This window comes from Labrus mixtus, chromosome 7, assembly GCF_963584025.1.
Source record: "Labrus mixtus chromosome 7, fLabMix1.1, whole genome shotgun sequence".
NCBI classification, from domain to species: Eukaryota; Metazoa; Chordata; class Actinopteri; order Labriformes; family Labridae; genus Labrus; species Labrus mixtus.
In genome coordinates, this window is record NC_083618.1 from 14,972,532 (window position 1) to 14,992,711 (window position 20,180).

The window sequence follows — 20,180 nt, forward strand, 5'->3', positions numbered from 1 at the left end:
TTCAAGTTATTTGAACAAAAGCTGGCAGTAAAATTAACACACACAAAAAAGTTTCACAAAGTCAGATTCACATTTTACTTTATTGTTCGTCTAAAAACTGGGAGACATTTTCTATCACCACAACAAATAATTCTTGTTTAAAAGTATTAAAGTTAGCACCTGAAACTCACAAAAAAAAAAAAAAACGGGTTCAGTTCATCGTTGACAGTAATGTGAAGAACAAAATGCAGATCTTCCAGTTCAGAGAATTAGGTGGTTTGAAACACACAGTGCTGTTCCAGGAGATACCAGTTGGATTGGGAGTCAAAGTAATGAAACACGGTCAGCCTGCAGTGTGCAAAGGACATTAACTTTTTAACAAGTGAAAAGTATTTTTAAAACGGTTTTTAGATGAATGCAAACACAGTACAGTACACGGTGGTGAATCCTTAAGAAGAGGAGGAGGGATAATACGATGAAGAGAATCACTCATCAATATTCAAATTTCACTTTGGGAATAGTGACTGAAAAGAAATCAAAGTGACTTAAATCACAAGTGGAACTAAATCGGACAAAAGGAGCACTGAAACATTCAGTTTTAGAACTCCATTAAAGAAAATGAGGTAGTTTTGTTTCTCTGGTCTATGATGTCAAACATCTAAAGTGAGTTTAAAGTTTAAAGTAATACATCACTACTGCAAATGCTCAAACAGTGGTCATTACACTTCACTATGTTGTTTACACATTTTGGGGCAGATGGGACCAAAGTTGAGAAAATAAAAGCATTTGTAATGTAGAGTCTTTTATAAGCTCATGTGTGGAGTTTTGTAGCTGGTTATGAAACACACTAATGTTAAAGATGATGCCTGTGTTTGACCTACAAAAGCAAATCAGACTGAAATGGACAAGATTGATTATTTCTTGTTGATCTTAATGCCTGTAAACACTGCTGGGGGGGGAGTCAGATGGAGTGGTTAACCGCACTCTGCAGAAATAGCCTTTTTTTTTTTACTATTTCCACAGCAATTTTTTTGATGTGTGATACATTTAAAGGTTTCAATAAAGTGGGAGATATTAAAAAAAAAAAAAACTTTCAAAAAGGGACGAAATGAGTGAAGATAAGAGTTACCGCTTTGTCCACGGGGCGTCAAAATCGGGACAAACCGAATGTTTAACTATCCTCAAAGTCAAAAGATTTTCTGTCGTATGGATTGTACATTTTTAAACTTGTACAAATTTAAACAGGAAGTTCATAAAAGGGGCAACACTACATCCTTCACTGTGACAATTCACATTATTATTAGCCAGGTAAGTCAAACCGTGACTCCTTTTCAACTTTTGGAACGCCAAGGAGTAACATGATTAGTAAAGGTCCATGTTTAAATTTTGAAAACCTTATTTCAGTTCATAATGGCAGACAAATGGCAACATGTTGAGTTTTAACCACTGAGAGTTAAAGTAAGAGGGATGAATATCCCAGAATTCAAATCTTTAAGGCCCAACATCAAGAGCGTCGTGGAGACAAAAAGTTTTTAGGGTTCAAGTCCAAAACAATCCGCATTTTCAATTCTTGTACAAGCTCTTCTGGAAGTGGGGCAGCCTTTAAAATAATCATCCTCTGGTACGGGTGCAGCAGAGTCTTTTTTCTCTCCCTGGTTCCTTGCGTGGCTTGAAATTTGGTCTCTTTTTTTCATCCATGATAAAGGGGCAAAACGAAGCACCAATAAGAAGCAAATTCCGTAGTCCAATTTCTACAACTTGTTTAAACTTTTTGTAGGATCAGAATTTTCAGCAATTCTTTGGGGATTCTCTACAAGAGCGACTCTTCTATGTTAAGGTAAAGGCTCTGTAAGTGTTAGACTTTCAGAAAGAGTGCTGCTTTACAATGCTGGGCAGACAAGAACCAAAAAAGAATTTAGAAATAGTGAATGATAATTAAATGATAAATGTCAAGGAGAGGGGTCCATGAGTGTTTGGGCAACTAAATCTTCATTGGCAAAATTAAGACATCCAAAAAAAAAAGATGGCTCCAGGGGGCTCGTCTGGATCAGAAGAAAATGTCTTGATTTCCAAATTTGAGGTAATTCCTGTTGTTTGAAGTAACCACAAAGTGCCTCCTCCATCCTTTATGGACATTTTATCCCGGCACTGTGTCAGGGCTTGTTTGGGTCTTTGAGAAGGCAGATGACATCACTTCCCTCCGGCCATGATTTTGAGGTACTGCAGTGCATTGTGGGCCGCATTGGCCCGAGCGGCGTCTATACTCGGAGCGAAGCCGTGGCACACTGTGATTGGCTGCGTGGAAAGCTCTACCAGACACTGACACAGGCCGCTCAGACTGCGTTCCTCTGAAACAAGAAACAGAGAAGTTAACAAAAGTTGTTTTTGTTTTGTTTAGCTATTACAGTTTAGTGTCTGCTTGTGTTTAGTGCTGCTTCAGCAAGGTTAAAGACCTCATTGTGGATGGAGGCATGTCTGAGCCTCCTATGCAAATCGTTCAGTCGCATTTCCTAATATCAGTGTGATCGGACAATAATTAGTTATCAAAACTGCTACGCATTCACTTATCAGCTTCAAATTCTTGTTCATCTGTGAAGTGCTGTCTACACATGAGTAAGTACAAATGAGTAAGTACATCACTAAAACAATCAGAAAAATCATGTAAAAAATACACCACATAAAAAAAGGTCAGCCTGACAAAATGTGGCAACATGCAGCTGCATGCTACTTCCTCCATTTCTGATGACAGTAACTGCAACCACACCTCATGACTTTTTTTTTTTTGTGGTATGCCGTTATCATTTAAGATTTGACTAGAACGCTGTTAAAGTCTTAGTGTGTGCTGTTGTGAAACCACTAAGAAGCTTCCCCATCAGCAAACATAATCTGATGGCCCTAATGAGTTTTGTCATAATTGCCAGTGAGTCATTTATTTGTGTTCACTGTTTTTGAGCTCACCAAGATCCAGGTAGCTAACGTCGAAGCGCTGCTCAGCTGACAGGTCACTCAGCAGAGAGCAGAAGTTGGAGTCAGAGGGCATGCCCAGAGGATGACTGCGGAGCTGCAGGATCTTCTCTCCAGCAGAGTTACGCAGAGAGTCCCATGTGCAGCTGAAGCCTTTACTTTTACCTGACTCAGCTCTGTTACCTATGTGCTGTGTGTGAGGCGAATAAGAAGTAGGATGCCATTAAAAACAGTATTATCTGCCAGAAAGATTGATGACATTGCTATGGATATTGTGGTGAAAATACATCATTTGAATGATATTAAGGCATCACTTTTAAGGATGCAAAAGGTACTTGGATTTAGTCAACTGCTGGACAAAGTTGGACATAGTAACCGTCTGTTTCCTTACCATGTTGAACGTGTCTTCTTCTGTTTCAGCTTCGTTACTTGTCCTCAGGTCTACTGGGACGTCGTGTATTCGTGATAACATCTTTGCTGCTGCGTTTCTCTTGGCTAACTTCTTGGAGGTTCCACTACCTGCAGAGATCCAGGAGATTGAGAGTCATAAATATATTTTAAAAAAGTGGATTTTGTTGTCTCAAGAGACAAAACCTGTTGATTTGTAGAATGAAACATTTTCATTTTACCAATTTCCACAAATCTCTCGACTCTGCAGGTCATGGTGAACTCTTTCCGATGTGCTGGACCGGACTCCTGAGTGACGGTGTATTCTGGCAAACGCCATCCTTTCTGCACCACCAGTTCCTAGCAGAGAGGAACACAAACTCGTATTTATCAAAGCAAAAATGCATGCAACTATAACACTTAAACTACAGTGGTTATCTGTTTATTCACCTGCAGAGCTCCTACAGGGTTACATTCGGACTGCTGAGAACTGCCTGAGGTCTTCATTTCAGACTGGGAGCTGTGCAGAGAATGAGATAAAACAAACACGGAAGAGGAAATACTGAAACCACACTGGCCTCTTATCTCAACGAAGGTCAATGATTTGACATCCCGTCAGATATACAGAACATACTAAGATGTGAAAAACATCTACTGACTCTGGCATCACATTTTGTGAAACTGACCCATCTTCATCAGTAGACACGTCAACACCAATAAATCTGTCAACTCCAACACCAACCCCGGCAGGACCTCCGAAGCCTCCTTTGAGCATCTTCAGAGCAGCCTCTGCTGCTTTGTGCTTGGCCGCCTTCTTGCTGGGCCCTTGGCCGGTGCAGCTGATCTCTCCGACGGAGACGCGGAACGTGAAGTTGGGCTGGTGGGCCTGTCCCTCGGCCTTCAGCAGGTCGTACACTGGGGTCTTGCCTATCCGCGTTCCATACTCCTGCAGCAGACTGATCGGCGTCTTTCCGGGATTCACAGCCAGCATTTGCTCAATACTAAATAAAAGAGGTGCAGAGCATGAGGGAGAATGTATATCAGCTGTTCACTTTACAAAATATCAGACTACAGTTAAAAAACTATAAAGACCTTTGCATTATTATTTGATCCAAAATCAGTTCTCGTCACATTTTTTTACACTCTTTCTACTCCATACTATCAATACTGCACTGATCAGGGGCAAACACATTTAAAAGGACTCCAGGTTGTGGTGCTTATCAACCAAATTGTTTTATTTACAAGTGTGTCTATTGTTTTGCCCACACCATTTAACAAAGGAGAGGGCTGGATAACAGTAACATTTCTTATGCATATTTTTAGTTACACAGTTCTAACATAAGTGTTAGACCTTGGTTTTCATACTATAATCATCTTACTGCTTAAAGTACGTGCTTGCTCTCTACAGTGGACTGTGTACACTATTAACAGACCGAAAGTGTTAAAGTTAATTTCCTACTACTGAAAAATAATGAACACAGCAAACCAATTTAAATAGTTAAGAATGAGCCCGACAAAACGAAAATAATGTACATGAATTGGCATGATCAGCGTGACTACACAGATGTAAACAAAGAGCAGGAATAGATTTTAAATGTGTTATTGACAGTAAACTTAAATTGGCAGCTGGAGCTCTGTCAAAGGCACAACTGGATTTTATTTTGAAACCACCCAGATCTAAGTTATACTAACAAAATGTCAGAATAATACAGCTTTATTACAACATATTTTGATAGAAGGGTGTTTGTTTTTTTTACCATACTGTAAGCCATAACAGTGTGCTAGCTTAGCTTGTGTGCAGCTTCACCTGGAGCACCCGGAGTTTCTCTTCCAGCTGTCCGATGCTGTCTCGTCGTTCATTCCCTATTTCACACAGACAGAGCCGATCTGTTTCAGATGGTTAATCCCCCCACCTAAACAGGCCCCTTCTTTCATTTGACAGTATTATCCCAGACGGATGGTTAGGCGGCAAAAGACTTGACGAAAGCTCCCCTCTCGCTCCGACAGGACAGGAACACAGCGGAGTGTGATCTTTACGGTGCACAGATATGACGTAGACGTAGCACCCGCGAAACTTGAATTACTTTGGGTTGGCCAGCCTGTAAATGGAGTTAGCTCGTCTTTTAAACCAGAAACCATCGTTTTATCTACGTTTCTACTCCACGGTACGAAGCTAAATGTTAAAAACATCCACCTCATGAATGTTTCATCAAAACAGAAACAGGCGACCGGCTTTTATAGCTCGACCGGAAGTTGTATTTTTGAGGGGTTGAAAATAGAAAATATTTGACAAGCGGTACGTTTTAAATGTTACAATAATTATTAATAATTTAAGGCTGAATTTATTTAAATTAAAACAGTTATTTTATCAATGTACGTCATCCTTTCAGCAAGCTGGCAAACCAGCTAACTCAGCTGAAATCTTCAACCAGACAGCTCAGTCTAAAGTGGAAGAAAAAGTAAGTTCCGTGATAATAATAGTTCATTTCTGTCTCTTTTTTTTAATCTTTGTGTTCGAGCAAATATCTGCCCAGAGAGTAGTTGAATAGTGTGACCATTTTGTCCTGTAGTCAATAATTTGTTATGTCTAAAACGAACCAGGAGATGGCGACAGTCAGTCATTTGAAAACACTCAGTCCTCGGGGGTCTCAGTGTTTTGCTGACACCTGCCATCTCCTCTTACTTCATCATATAACCCCTTCATATATTAAACATTTGCACATTCTGGTCAATATTTTGCTCATCTATGCAAAGCTAGCTTTTAGCTATTTGCTCAGACCAGGGATGGGCAACTTTGGTCACAGCAAGGGCCACATTCATTTAATTCTCACTGCCAGGGGGCCAAATTGTAGGACACAAAAAAACGATTACAGACAATTATGTCTCAAATTTAACTCAACATATATACCAGTGATCAAATATTATTATGGACATATTTCTGTTTTTCATGATTTCATGGCAGATTTTGTCATGTTTTCTTCATGTTTTGATATGTAAAAATTGACCTGAGGGGCCACATTGAGGGTTGACGAGGGCCGCATGTGGCCCCCGGGCCGCCAGTTGCCCACTCCTGGCTTAGGCTATCATTTGTCTCGTATGTTTTCTACATTCTGTATTGTAACATTTTTTAAGATATTTTTTCCTTATCCTTACTTTCATGTTCTATGTTAATATATTTAAGGACTACAAATAAACATATTTTAAATAAAATAAACAAATATATTGGGAAAGCTAAAGGTCAAGCAGTGAATGACAAACAAAATACAATACATTGAATAAAAAAATGCAGGTGAGAATCTGCTTAGACAAACACTAAATAGCCTGCGTGACCTGAAATAAATTTACATTTCTTTTTTCTTTAAATCAACAATGAACCTAAATGAACATCAAACAGACTTGAATAATAACTGAGCAGAGAGGTCAGCCCCTTAGCTGATGTCGTCAGCCACCTTTGAATATTTATAATAATACATGTTAAACAGTATAAAAACGTTTTCATTATCGCACATACAATACTGTATATAGCCTACATACAGAAAACCTGAACATATCAATTTGCAGAAGAAACAGATTTAGAAATGTTGCTTTTATTCCTAATCTAGGCAAAGGTGATATTGCAATTGATGGTATCCCTACAAGCTGACAACTTTTATTATTGTTGGAGTTTCATTGCTTAGTTTGGATCCATTCGCCTCAGGGAATAAATATACACCAAGGACTTGTGCAGACCCTTGAAATCCTTTGGACCCACAAGTTCCTCTCGTATGAATGCCGCCACACTTCCATAAAACATTTCAGTCCATTTTCCACCCCTCCATCATTTCCTTTATTTTTGTGGTTCAACAATTAATCTCACGATGGTTTGCTCGTAAACCCCTTCTGGCCACCATAGAAATAGAGCTTGGTCCCTGACGGCTTCATTCACTGGCATCGGTGTGTCAGTGTAGAGAAGCACATTTTGCCAAGTGCAACACTAAGTGGACTGGCAAAGACAAATGGAGAATGATAAATGAAGTTGTCTTCTGTTTGAACTCCCCAACTTACAATAAAAACATAATGATTTTTGTGCAAACAGAGGAAACCCCTTCTACTCATTACTTTCAGTGATAATTTGCTCTTTTTTTTAACTGGACCTTTATTTGTCTGCTAAAGCCTTAATTTATTGACCAATAACATGATAATCTTAGTGTTTTTATTGAGCTTGTGGTTAAACAAGGAGCGAATGACATCAGAAGTTAAAACTATCTTAGCAGTTTCATTACCTCCAAAAATGTATGCACACACAGACACACACATCCACTTTCCTTCCCTCTGTCTTGGCCTGGTGAATTAGTGTGTGTGGTTCTTTTGTTGCCAAAGTCATCAGTAGATATCTTCAAGCACAGAGCTGTATGAATGCTCTTTTTCCCCTCCTCCTATCCACAATATGATGTGTTTCCTTTTTTGTGTGTGTTTTGATCCCTCTCATGCGGCCGGGCTGTGCTGTGGTGAGGCGCGGGTTCGAGTGGCGCTCCTGTGTTATTTTTGGCAGCTGCAGCGGTTGGTGGCTGTTTGGGGAGAGAGGAGACAGAAGGGGGGATCGCATGAAGCCCAAAACCGAGGCTGTTTAAGGGATTTCTGTCTGAAGGAATTGCTTTGTAATGATCAGAGTCTCATTATGGATGTGTGCACTCATGCATGGACACACACTACAATCACAGAGAGGAAAAAGGCTGGCATCCACATTTGTTCATTTAACACTTCACAAACACCTCATATACATGTTCTGATTCACAGACCACACACTCGGTTGCTAAATTGCTTAACATGTGAGAAGCTTAGATTTTTAAAGAAATAAGAAATGTTCCAATACCATTTTTCCTTTCCTATCAGGTTTCCACTATCTAGACTCCAGTATCTGCCAATGTAGAGAACCCTTTTCTACAATTGCAATTAAAAAGCATCCAGATTATTGTTATTGAACAGCTTGAGTCTAGACTTCTAACCCTGCGTTGATGTCATATCATTGCAATCATTGCTGAATGACTTATACAATAAAGGAATGCAAAACAAAAAAAAACAAGCTAAGCACCCAAGCTAAGCTAACATTAACCTGATTTTTTTTTTCACATGAAGTGTCTTTATTTTGTGTTTTACCAGTTAAAGATATCTAAACTTTGCACAAACAAAAAAGCTTTTAAATGTGAGCTTGGAAAAAATGTTGTTGGCTAGCTGTTTTTTTTGTTATCCTCTCTGTCTTGTAGCTCTAAAACAATAGAAGTGGTTACAGAGATTCAACTAAACTCTCTATCCTTCCCTCTGCAAACTGGATATCCTGACTTGGGTATTGGCTAAATAATGTCTTTGTTTGTTGGGCAAATACTCACCGATAACAGTGATGAAAGCAGACATCTCTTGCTTTGACGGTAGTTCATAGGCTACTATTTTAGAGAAGAAGTAACAGTTGATTTCTTGGGGAGGAAATATATTATAGTACCACATCATTGCACTGACTTGTATTACATGGTTGATGACCTGTTAGCACATTTTAGGTAGTATCAGAAGCATTTCTGAACGCCGTATCAGTGCAACTCCAACGAAACCAATGAATGATGGGAGAAAGGCAGAAATCTGCCATGAAATTTAAATACTTTTCCTTTTTATTTTCCAAAGTCTGTCACATGGGAACTATTTCTTGTTTGTCATCCACTTTGGTTATGCTCTCTCTCTCTCCTCTGTGGGAGTCAGTCTGAGACATGCCGCCTGCTCAGACTACATGCAGCATCAGACATTCACGCTCCTCCCTCTACACTTCTGAAAACACCATTTGAAAAAGATTTTCTTGGCCGCAGATCAAGAGAACATTATTACTCGATTTTATTTATTTATATATTGTGGCGGCGATGTGTGTGAATGTATGCGTGTGACTATGTGTGTGAGTGAGTGTGTGTGCGGCTGAGTGATATGTAATTGTGTATGTATGTGCGTTAACCCACAAAGATATTTCAATTTCTCCAGAATATTAAATAAACATGCAGCAGCAGCAGCAGCTTCAGTGAAGCGCTGCCTGCCAGTGGGTTTTGGGTTGGATGGGTGGCGGTGCTGGTGGTGACGGGGGGAGAGGGGGTTTGTGGCCATGGCTCTGGGGGGGTGAGGCAGCTCATGGTCAGGGCCCCCGCCGGACACACTGGCGCCTCGCGCTGGAGGACTTCTGAACCACCACACTCCTCCACCAAAAACCCTGCCAACCCTGGCTCCCTGCTCCCGCTCCCAACCCAAATCACTCAGTTCTCTCTCTGCATTTTAACTCTCTCTCTCTCTCTCTCTCTCTCTCTCTGTCAGTCTTACTGCCTCCCTCTCGACTTGTTCTCCTTTTTTCAGTTGATCCAAATCCAGATTCATTTGCTATTTGGCCGCCTTCTCGTTTCTCACTTACCGCTGTCGTTTTTTTAGTGGCAGGTCTCTGATTGTGTTTTCTCCACTTTTTCTTCAGGGGATTTAGTGTTTTCACATATCTACCACCTCTTTTCTGCACAGTCTCTTAAATCCCTTCACTAGAAATGTTCCAAGGAAGTATTAAATGGCTTTAAGTTAAAAAAAAGAAAAAAAAAAGCAAACACAAATGGTTTGGGCTTCCTGTCAGTCAGAATTTAATCAAGATAGTAAGCATTTTCAAAAGGAAAGAACAGTTTAAGGCTTTATAGTTGTAATGGTACTAGGTTATAATTTGTTTTTTTTCCAACCTTAACCAGTAGCCAGATGCCTGTTCCCCTTGTCGGTTCCTGTTAATACTTGTACTGAAGAGCTCCTTAAGTTCCTAAATTAATTATGTGTCCTGCTAATTAATGGCAATTAACGTTGCATGATGACAAATACTCGTGATCATTAAAAAAGCCAATGAAAGTATTTGATTTATGCCTTTAATGTGGCCGTGCAGAAATATCCTTACTGCACCTACTGCTGTGTATAATTTATTTATGGATGTCAATGATTTTAAGTACAGTGGACGCGTCTTTATGTGTCACACATGCGATTTTCTTAACTTAATTTCTCCTTGGAAGCAATTTGTCATCCGGAGGCCATTTACTGGGAAGCATAATATCGTTTTAAAGGGGCACAGAGTCACCCACAACCCTCCCACACTTTCTATAAACAAAATGGCCTCATTTAGTGCAACATTTGGTGCATCGGGCAGCAAGGGAGGACTCCTTTTAAACTTTAAAGGCACTTCTATGGAACAAGCTTCAACCATGTATAGTGAGAAATGGAAATATAAAAGTAATGCATGAGGGAACTCAGTTTTGTGTTTGTTTTCTTAATGTGAGCGGGGGGGGGGGGGGGGGGGGGGGGGGGGGTTAACCTCCATCAGCGATGTTAAAATGATCCAGGGAGGGGAGATGGAAAGTAGTGCTGCAAGAAGCAAGTAGCTGAGCCATGTTTAATACTGAGCTTATGAAATAAGTGAAGAAAACCCCTCACATCTATACTTATTTCATCCTTAGCTGTTTTCACACGTGTACTAAACTCCTACAACATTCAAAATTTTCAGGGTGAGCTACATGGGAGAATGCAAATGGCCAGATTTTTTCACTGATTTTCACCCGGATGTAATGGTAGCCCCCCCCCCCCCCTACAAAAACATTCCTGTAAAGTCAGGTGAGCCAACATGTAAACGCAGCATGTAATATTCAAGAAGATAGACCTCGAGCAAGCAGGCCGGGGTATTGACGTTTACATCACGCTACTGGTGCGATCATCATGCGTGTAATGAAGCAGCTTCATACACGTATGCTTGCCAGTATGCTCTATTCCACTTGTTCGTAGATACTGTGAATACTTCTAATTACAAGTAGCTTTTATATGAAAAACGTCAAAGTGTCAAAAATGTTTTTGAACATTTTCAGGAGTATATGCTTGTATGTGCTCTTTTGAAACATGCTGCTGTTTCCATTCTGAAAGTGATGGCTCAGATTGATAAGCAAAGAGACAACAGACATCTGTCAGATCACCCAACCTTTTTACCTTTTGCCCTTTCTTATCTCTTATGTTTTCCTCTTTATCCTCTGTTTTATACAGCCTGACCTCCTCTGCTCTTTAGGGCATGTTATGGTTCACTCAGGCCTTTCCACTTTGCTTAAAGCCTTATCTTGTTTTTCCTTACAGTCTGACTGCTGAGCCTCTGGGCGTGCTGACATTCTTTTCCCTTTCTCCCCCCCCTCTTTCTGCCACCGTCACACCTGCAGACACCTGTGCTTTTGTCCTGCTTTATTCCTCCCACAACCCCCTCAAATTACCCTGCCTGTGGCTATGTCGGAGCACAGTCCATTGTTTTACTTGCCTATTCACTGAGGAGCAGATAATAACAGGAAGAGGAGGTTCATTAGCATTTGTTCAGCACATCATGATGATCTGCTCATTCGCGTGAAACAGCAGGACTCTCATAATCCCAGGAGAAGTTCATTATGTAGTTTATGTAGCTCATCAAGTGTTATTATTAAACCAAACACTGCTTGAGTGACTGTTTTTAAATTGTTTCTTTGTGTTAGTAAGGTCTGAAATGGGCTGTGTGATGTTTTAAACAGGTGTCTCTGGGATCCTCTAACAAGTCTGATTCTGTAAACGGAGTACAGGGGCACGAGTGGGCAAAGCATCTGGAACCAATTTGTTCAGCTTTTCCCTCTGCCCTGAGTGTGTCAATGAATGTATATTTTTCCTTTTTTTTATGACTTTATTTGAAGCGACACTTAATGTTTCCTGGCTTTAAAAAAAAAAGAAGTAAAAATAAAGTCACATTTCCACCACAGCTGCTTTAAAAGAGAGCAGAAAATGAGCAGTAGCAGCCACAGGTTTAAAAGCCACTGACCATCTTCTCAACCCCCCCACCCTCCTGACTGACACACCCTGCCCATACCCCGTCCCCCCCTGTTTGCCTTTTATGTTGTGGACTCGACTGTGCGCCCACTTCAGACCACCATAAACATGTCGGGGCCCTGATGACAGAGTCGGCCCCGGGACGTTTTATATAAATTGACCTCAACTACAGCTCATTAGAAGTCCTAAATTGGAACCATGCTGCCTGGGAAGTGTAAACGTTACAACAGGATGGGCAGGTTCAAGATGTACAGGTCTTCAGTTTAGTGAAGACACTGCTTATTTTTAAATTCAGAATGTTGTTATGCATTGTGTTTTTCCTTTTAGCAGACTTCAAATAATGATTACAATCGTAATATATCAACCTTCTTAACTTCCATGTAACAAAGTGCTTCACAAATCCATCAAAAATAAAACAGGAAGGTCTTAAAAGTTATTGAAAAGACTTGCAAAATTATGCAGTTGAGACAAATATTGTGGGTGACTATTCAAAAAGTTTTTTGATAGAGTTTATTTCAAACAACAGATAGTATAACAAATATAACCTTTTCATCACCTTTTAGCAGATAATATAGATTTACTCTTTGATTAGTTCTTTGTCTTGCCCTTTTCCCTCACAACACATCTGTCATACGCTTCCTTTACTCTTTCCTGAGGCTATCTCTCTTTTGATGCAGAGTCCACCCAACTCAAGTATTTTTATTAGTCTGCAGTTTACCCTGACTGACCTGTAAGACACACAAGTGCCACTTTACGCGACTTGAACTCGCACACAAACACAGAAAAAGACATCTACAGTTGCAGCAGAGGCTAAAATAAAGGATTTTTTTTTGGTGGGCTCTTCTTCATTAGTATCTCCACATCACGTCCGCCGTCCTGCGTCCCACCTTAATTGGCCTCCTTTGTTTGACCGCCTCCCTCAATAAACAATAAAACCGTAGCGCCCCTGTCCTAATCCCCCTCTCCTCCTCTGCTCTGACTCTGCTGGAGCATCGCTCGCAGTAATTACCCCTCTCAGGCTGGAGAGCGGAGTAATTGTCTTGAGTGTAACTACAGTGGCTCTCTCAAAGGGGGTCATTGTGTGCAGTTAAGACCTCACTTCAGTGGCCGGCTTTGTTTGTGCTGCAAAAGATAATGAAAGTATTTGGTTGGCCACGGTGAGGTGGAAGTATAGTAAGATATGAAAAGAATTGAGGAGAGGAGCGTTAAGCTTCTATGCTGAAGGAACTACTCTTTTGACTCTTAAACTTTTATAACAAAATAACACCAGCAGAAAAAGATGCTTTTTATATTTCTTTACTTTTCAAAGCACCAGAACTGTCATGATTTCACACCTTTACTTTTTACAACACGTTCACCTTTAAGAGGTTTTGTGCCTCATCATTATTTACAGTATCTGACACACTCATGTCACAATGAATCAGCTCACATCGTAGTTCAAAGCAACAAATTCAGCTTCTCTGTGTCTGTCGCTTACATAATGTTTTTATAGAGATCTGTTTCATCATAGAAAGTAAGACCAAATACAGAAAAATACATAAAAACAGTAGAAAAATAACACACCCAGCAATATCTATAAATTGTATAGATGGTATGTACAAACAAGGAGAAGCCCTTATCAACCATTACTCTGCCAGGTGTGGAAGTCTTCACAATTAAAAGATTATATAGCAATAGTTTACACATCAAACAAACTTCAAGATCTTTAAATAAATCTTTTAAAACATTGCCCAAAAACTCCACATTTATAACTAATAAATACGAGAGAGAAAAAAAACTTAATTTAATGCATTTTCTTTTCTTTTTGGCCAGCTTCAACCATCTTGCGTACTTTTTCAGGCTTTATATAGTTCCTGCAGGGTGCAAGATAATCTTCCACGTGTATAATTTAAGACATAAATTAGATTATTTATGTAAATATGAAATTAAATTAGACATTGTACGAAGCAAACAGCAAACAAAAGTGAACTGAAAAAAAAATCCATTACATCAAAATGTCTTTGGCAACAATAAAGCAGTAAGAAGGATTGTCCGTTGATTGTTTCAAGAGTAATGAAGTATCAAAGTACAGCTGTAAATCAGATTTTTCTCGAGACATGCAATGCTCCATCAACTCCATCATCCCGACCATAAGTCTCCTTTTAAAACGACTTTCCTTTTGCGGCTCAGAGCTCTTTTCCTTCTGCTTTTGCAGATTAAATTTCCCCAGTGGTTTGTCTCATTTGAAAGGCAGAAAATGTGTGTAGGATGAATGTGTGCATTTGTGTATTTGCTTGAAGTGTGCAGGCGTTCTGTGTGTGTGTGTGTGTGTGTGTGTGTGTGTGTGTGTGTGTGTGTGTGTGTGTGTGCATGCATGGATGCATTTGTTCATAGTTGTTTTCTTTGCTTGGGCCTGTGCACATGTTTGCATGAACATCCCATCTTTGGTTTGTTTTATTTGTGTTTGTGTATTTTTCTGCCTGCATACATGTAGGCATTTGTTTGCAGGGCATTGTGTATTAGTGTGTGTGTGTGTGTGTGTGTGTCTGTGTGTGTGGTCCAGAGAAAATGAAGTGATTGCTACCTGCAACATGGTCAGTCATTTATTATATCAACTCTTTTCAAACTCTCAGAAATCCTTTTATGTCTTGAAACCAAATACTGTCTTTTTAAGTTTAAAGGTTGAATTGTGTCGACAACAACAACAACAAAAAAGCCCACCATGTCTCAAAAAGAAAACTTAACAAAGTCAGATCTCCAACAGTCCGCTGCTGTTCTCCACTCCATTAGGCGTGCCAGTCTTCTCGTCTCCGTTGGTGATTTGGTCATCGACAGGGTTGGTTTGGACAGCGCTGGTGTTGAGCTCTGTGGTCTCTTCGCTGCGAGGATCTGTGTCCCCCTCCACAGCAGCTTTTCCCTGCATTGCAGAATCAGCGTGGGTCTTCTGGTGCTTGGACAGGTGGTCGCTGCGTGTGAAACGCTTGTTGCACAGTAGACAGGTGAACTTCTTCTCACGGGTGTGGGTGCGTACGTGCCTCTCCAGTTCGTCAGAGCGAGTGAAGCGTTTCCCACAAAACAGCCAGTTGCAAACAAAGGGCCGCTCGCCAGTGTGCCAGCGCAGGTGGGCTTTCAGATGAGAGGCCTTGTTGTAGACCTTCCCACAGCCAGGGATGTGGCAGCTATGGACCGGTTTCTTCCTCAGGGAGGCAGCCGAGGCCCCCAGCCGCTCAAGCTCCTGGCAGTTGGGGCAGTCACATGAGGATCTGGTGGGCGCACCTCCTCCACTGTACCCCCCTGATCCCCTGGCAGGCTTCAGGCCCATGGGACTCTCAATCAGTCCCGCACTTGGCACAGGCTTGGGCTTGTACATGTCCTGGGGCAGCATGTGCTGGGAGGACTGGAGGAGGTGTGAGGAGGAGCCCAGCCCCACAGAGGGGTACGGAGTTGGGTTTAGTTGTGTAAAGTCGGTGCTGTAACTGGGCAACTGTGGGCTAAGGGAGGCCTGGGGTGCTACAGGCTGCAGCGAGGCCTGGAGACCTCCATCTGTCTGGGACTGGGTTGCTGAGAGCCAGTTGGAGTTTGGGTGGACGTCCCACCAGGAGGACGTGGCATTGGCAGGAGCAGCAGTGATACCAGGATGGATACCGGCTTTATACCAGGAGCCGTATGGGTGCGTCATATCCAGGGAGGTGTAGACGCTGGTGAGACAGTCGGCCGTAGCATGGGCCTTGGACACTAAAAGAGACGGGTCCTGGGAGACAGAGGTCTGGAAGGAGTGGGAGAAGGGGTTATACTCTGTAGGGTAGCCTCCGGATGAAGGAGGGGGGCTTCCAGTTGGGGTAAGCAGCCCGCCGCCTCCTCCTCCAGCTGTGGTGAAGGAGCCAGTGTAGGAGTCCGCCAGGCCGCTGCCGTCTGCGGTGCGCCCGTTCTTAGTCTGCAGATCAGAGGTCATGTTGTAGGGCTTCTTTACAGGAGTTGTGCTGCCGGGCTTACCGGGTGTAGCCGAATCCCTGATGGGGCTTGTGCTGCCAAACTTGTTACAGGTAGCAGTTAACATAGCCAGAGGACTGGAGCCATAGCGTGCGTCTTCCTGGGGGAGGAGGAGACAGGGGAGAAAATGAGACTGTCTGTCTACAGGAAATGGCTTCTTGCTGTTGCTCCTGTCAGTGTCAACTCTAATAAAAAACTTCTGTCTGAGTGCCACCGCCGGCTTTTCCTGCTCTCTCTGTTTTCAAAGTGGTGGTCAGGGCAATTTCAGCCAGCGAATGTTTACTCTTGTGAAGGATCCGCTCCGCTCAGCAAGGCAGGAATTCCCTGCTCTTTTGTTTCACTTAAACCACTAGGAAGAGATATTCTTAATTTAGCGTGAATGTATACTGTAAAGTTTTTCTCCAGTGTACAGAAATATACATAGTACGATTATGTATAGGCGCTGCATTATCAACTTAAACTGTGGCTAAGTTTCTCCTGGGTAGACATTCTGGCATTAAAGAGGTTTGAAAAGTTGATGGTTCATTGTGTCACAGCAGTCTTGTTGTTCTGTTAGATTTACAATCCTCTGTCTCTGCTGATCATATTGAATGATTTGTCTGTTGATTGAAAATAAGTTCATATAGTTATAAAATGATATGTGTCCTTTTAGAAAACAAAACTTTTTCATCTTTTGTCTATCTAAAAGTCCAATTAAAAAAGTTAATGATTTTACATTTTAGCCATTTAGATTTTTTGTGAATTCCCTTTTTCACATTGCATGGCATTTATACTGAACGCATGAACAACTAATGAGAATCACTAATACTCTTACAGCATTTATATAAAACTAAACAGAGATTCTGCAATCTGTAATAGAGAGTAATTATGCTTATGATCGAATGTTACCTGCTGTAGGAGCAATGAAAGATTATTGTTTTGATCAATTTGTAGACTTAAATCTTGTGAAGTTGTATTTTCAATCCAAGCGCAATACATCTCTCTTAATATGAGTCTTTAAATAGACTTTAAATAAGTGTTAGTAGAAAACTGGCTAAAATATTATCATCGCTTGAAGGCTTTCCTTTCACACTGGCTCTCCCCTCAGAGGTGATTAGTGGTTATCTCCTTCTCTTACAAAAAGCCCCCTGGGGATCAGCCCAGTTTTCAGGTTAATAATGTTTCATCACAGACTTATTACCCCTGTAAGGCCAGCTGTCCTCCTAATCTCTCACTCCATAAACTGAAACTGTAGAGTTCCACATAGCTCCTTTTTTTCCTTTTGCACATAGATTAAATACTCCTCGAGGGAATGTAAATCCTAGACTTTCAGATGAACAGAGGTTAAGATTTTGAGTAGTAAAGTTATCAAATGATGTCAACAGCTCAGCCTTAAGATTCTTTAAATCAGCTTCCATTAAGACTTAAACTCTTTCTCCTACAACGTGAGCTATATGTTAAATTATCCTCATTTATATTCAGTCATACATTTTCCTGCAGACCTCCCAAACTGGGCCAAATTCCCTTCTTCAACATACATTTGCATAGATTTAAATCAAACATTTACATCAGAAAAGTTGAGATTGTATGCAGAAAGAGGAAAAAGAAAATATAAAATCTACTTACAATCACATTCCCTACCTCCAGAATAGATGCGGCCATCCCTGAGAAACAAAATCCTAAGGAAGCGGAGTGGAGTGGGAGAAGCTCTGAGTCCCGGGACAGTTTGGGAGAAGTTGGGCTCTAACGCGGGGAAGTGTTTTGAGGCACGGGGAGCCCGCCCCCTAATTACAGGCTCTGGGCTCTTTGAAGACTCACTAAGAGGCAATAAAAACCAAGAGATGGAGGAGAATAGGCAGAGATTGGTGGATAGAAAGAGGGACATCCCAACTCCCCAAAAGCAGAGTGTCGAATCATTTTTCAAGTTAAATGCATGAATGGGTTACTCATCAATCACCATGTTGACATTATTTCAGTTTCACTGGCATTATTTTTTCCACTGGGATTAGTCCAGAGGAGTCTGAGGGAAAAGATTACAGCTAACATCATCTCAGAGAGAATTATCTCGCAGGATTTCTCCACATGGATCGTGTTGTAAATTGTATCCGTGCTCTTTGACGCATTACTGTAGGAGAAGTGTAAATAAGAAGTGAAAAGCCGACTGAAGCTTCCCCCCTCTGGTTTCCTGTGAGAGAGGAAAAATAACAAAAGAACATGTTGCCTCAGCCCGCGACACATAAATCACAAAAATTAAGCTGAGCGAGTCTGTGGTTTCCATCTGAGATTTTATTATTCTGGTTTCAACCCTCTCTCTGTTTCCAATATTCTTAAACACAGTTAACTGCCTTTCAGACGTTAAATGTGACGGTTAAAGAGACTGAGCTACAGAGACAAGGAAGAAGAAAAGGCTTGAGTCATTATGTGAACTAAAGAGGAGATTATAACATCAAATAAAAGAAAAGAAAACAGGGAAATCCTGAGGATGGAAAGACATAGGAGATTGCTCTGTAAAGAAAAAAGTTAAAGAAATAGAAAAAGAAATGAAAAACAACAGGATAAGAGTTTGGAAATGTAAAAATAATAAGTCTTGCCAAAGAAGTTGCAAAGTAGTATTTTAAAGTCCTCCAAATAACTTTCTGTAATTCTTCATTTTTAATTCTGATACAAAAAACTGTTGGTCAGAAATTTAACAATTTACAAGAATCTCATTTGACTAACACGTAAAAAAAATAATTTCAAACTACCTTTTGATGGTAGCTTATGGTAGTTTTTAAACTTTGTTTTAAAAAGTTTTCAAATCAAACAAATATTGATTATTCCTTAAAACTTTAGAATGATGAAAAACCTTTGAGAATTAATTTATCTTTCTATTCTTTAGATACAAAATAACTGTCTGAATCTATCGAAGTTTGGCTTTTTTGCAGACACATTTTCTTTGCGTACAAGAAGTTAGACCAAAAAAGTATCAAAGAAAGTTAGATTAAAAAGGTTACAATATATTCAAAACAGCATTTTCTCATACACTCTTAAAATCATTGTCACAATAAACAGGAGAGAAAACTACCACTGCATCCTTTTTGTACAGTTATAAAACTACATAAGTGACAATTCTTGTTTTGCAAGTTTGAAGAAATCTCATTAAATAAGATTTAGTATAACTCTATGATATTTATAAACAACAGATACATTCCAACAGAGTGTAGTTTGGTTTTCACTGTCAGAGTTTCATGTTAATCAGGATTAGAAGAAATTCATTTAAGAATTCCGTTTGTGAAGGAACCAAACTTTCTGTCCTGAGTGAGACAGATTTTTTTGTGGGCGTCTCGTTTTCTGAAGGAGAGCACAGAAGATTAAAATTGTTGTCAAAAATAAACATATAATTTCTGTCCTTATTTTCTCCTCAATTACAGGGCATGGTCAGAGCTGGGCTTGTCGTTCTGGAGAGTCTGGCCCTCACATGAACACAGCAGCTATATTTGGCAGTCTGCTCTCCGACTGACCTTCATTGCTTTATTTTCTTATTCCAGAGCATGTGTGAGGAGAAGAACAAAGGCTGCTGAAACATGCTGCACTTTACACTGTCTCCTACTCCCACAGAAACATACAGTATACCTTTAAACACATCTATCTATCTAACTAACTAGCTGTCTCTCTATCTATATCGGTCTTTCACTAGCGGTTTCAGCCAGGCATTAAAAATGACAATATAGAAATAGTCAATCTTGTCGCTACAAAAGCAAATGATTGGTGAAATGATTGTTTTTGCAGGTAATTTAGAGGCATCAGTATATATTGAAGTATATTTAATAAGCCATCAAATCTCCAGTTTATTTCAGATAAAAGTAAACAAAAAATCAATACCTGCTCTGTAATGTGCCAATGGATTTTAGAGAAAAGTATACCTCTGAAGGACATTTCTACCAGCTATTTCCCTGTAAAGTTAACTGAACCTTACATCATGAAGTAATGAACATTAACTTGACCTGCAATGTCCAATTCAACGTGATTGGGAATATTGTTTTGCACGGAATCTCCTCTAACAAAGGCAATGT

The 20,180-nt window shown here is 40.4% G+C and overlaps 2 protein-coding genes across 7 annotated transcripts; both read right to left on the reverse strand.

The window, feature by feature from the left end:
• Positions 1–61: 61 nt before the first annotated feature.
• tarbp2 (TAR (HIV) RNA binding protein 2) lies at positions 62–5,337 on the reverse strand. Of its 5 annotated transcripts, none has more exons than XM_061043221.1 (7): positions 5,138–5,337; positions 4,017–4,331; positions 3,781–3,850; positions 3,573–3,675; positions 3,335–3,462; positions 2,938–3,133; positions 62–2,327 (listed from the first exon to the last, which is right to left on the reverse strand). In XM_061043221.1, the coding sequence occupies exons 1-7, from the start codon at positions 5,188–5,190 to the stop codon at positions 2,170–2,172; spliced, it is 1,023 nt and encodes a 340-aa protein (XP_060899204.1). In that variant the 5' UTR covers positions 5,191–5,337; the 3' UTR covers positions 62–2,169. The 5 variants fall into 5 exon arrangements, with proteins under 5 accessions (XP_060899204.1, XP_060899203.1, XP_060899202.1 ...); XM_061043220.1 differs by having other exon boundaries at positions 3,573–3,690; XM_061043219.1 differs by having other exon boundaries at positions 3,990–4,331.
• An 8,123-nt stretch (positions 5,338–13,460) lies between these two features.
• Positions 13,461–17,911, reverse strand: sp7 (Sp7 transcription factor). 2 transcript variants are annotated; one of them, XM_061043215.1, is made up of 2 exons: positions 17,755–17,911; positions 13,461–16,249 (listed from the first exon to the last, which is right to left on the reverse strand). In XM_061043215.1, the coding sequence occupies exons 1-2, from the start codon at positions 17,788–17,790 to the stop codon at positions 14,909–14,911; spliced, it is 1,377 nt and encodes a 458-aa protein (XP_060899198.1). In that variant the 5' UTR covers positions 17,791–17,911; the 3' UTR covers positions 13,461–14,908. The 2 variants fall into 2 exon arrangements, with proteins under 2 accessions (XP_060899198.1, XP_060899199.1); XM_061043216.1 differs by having other exon boundaries at positions 17,770–17,890.
• Positions 17,912–20,180: the final 2,269 nt, after the last annotated feature.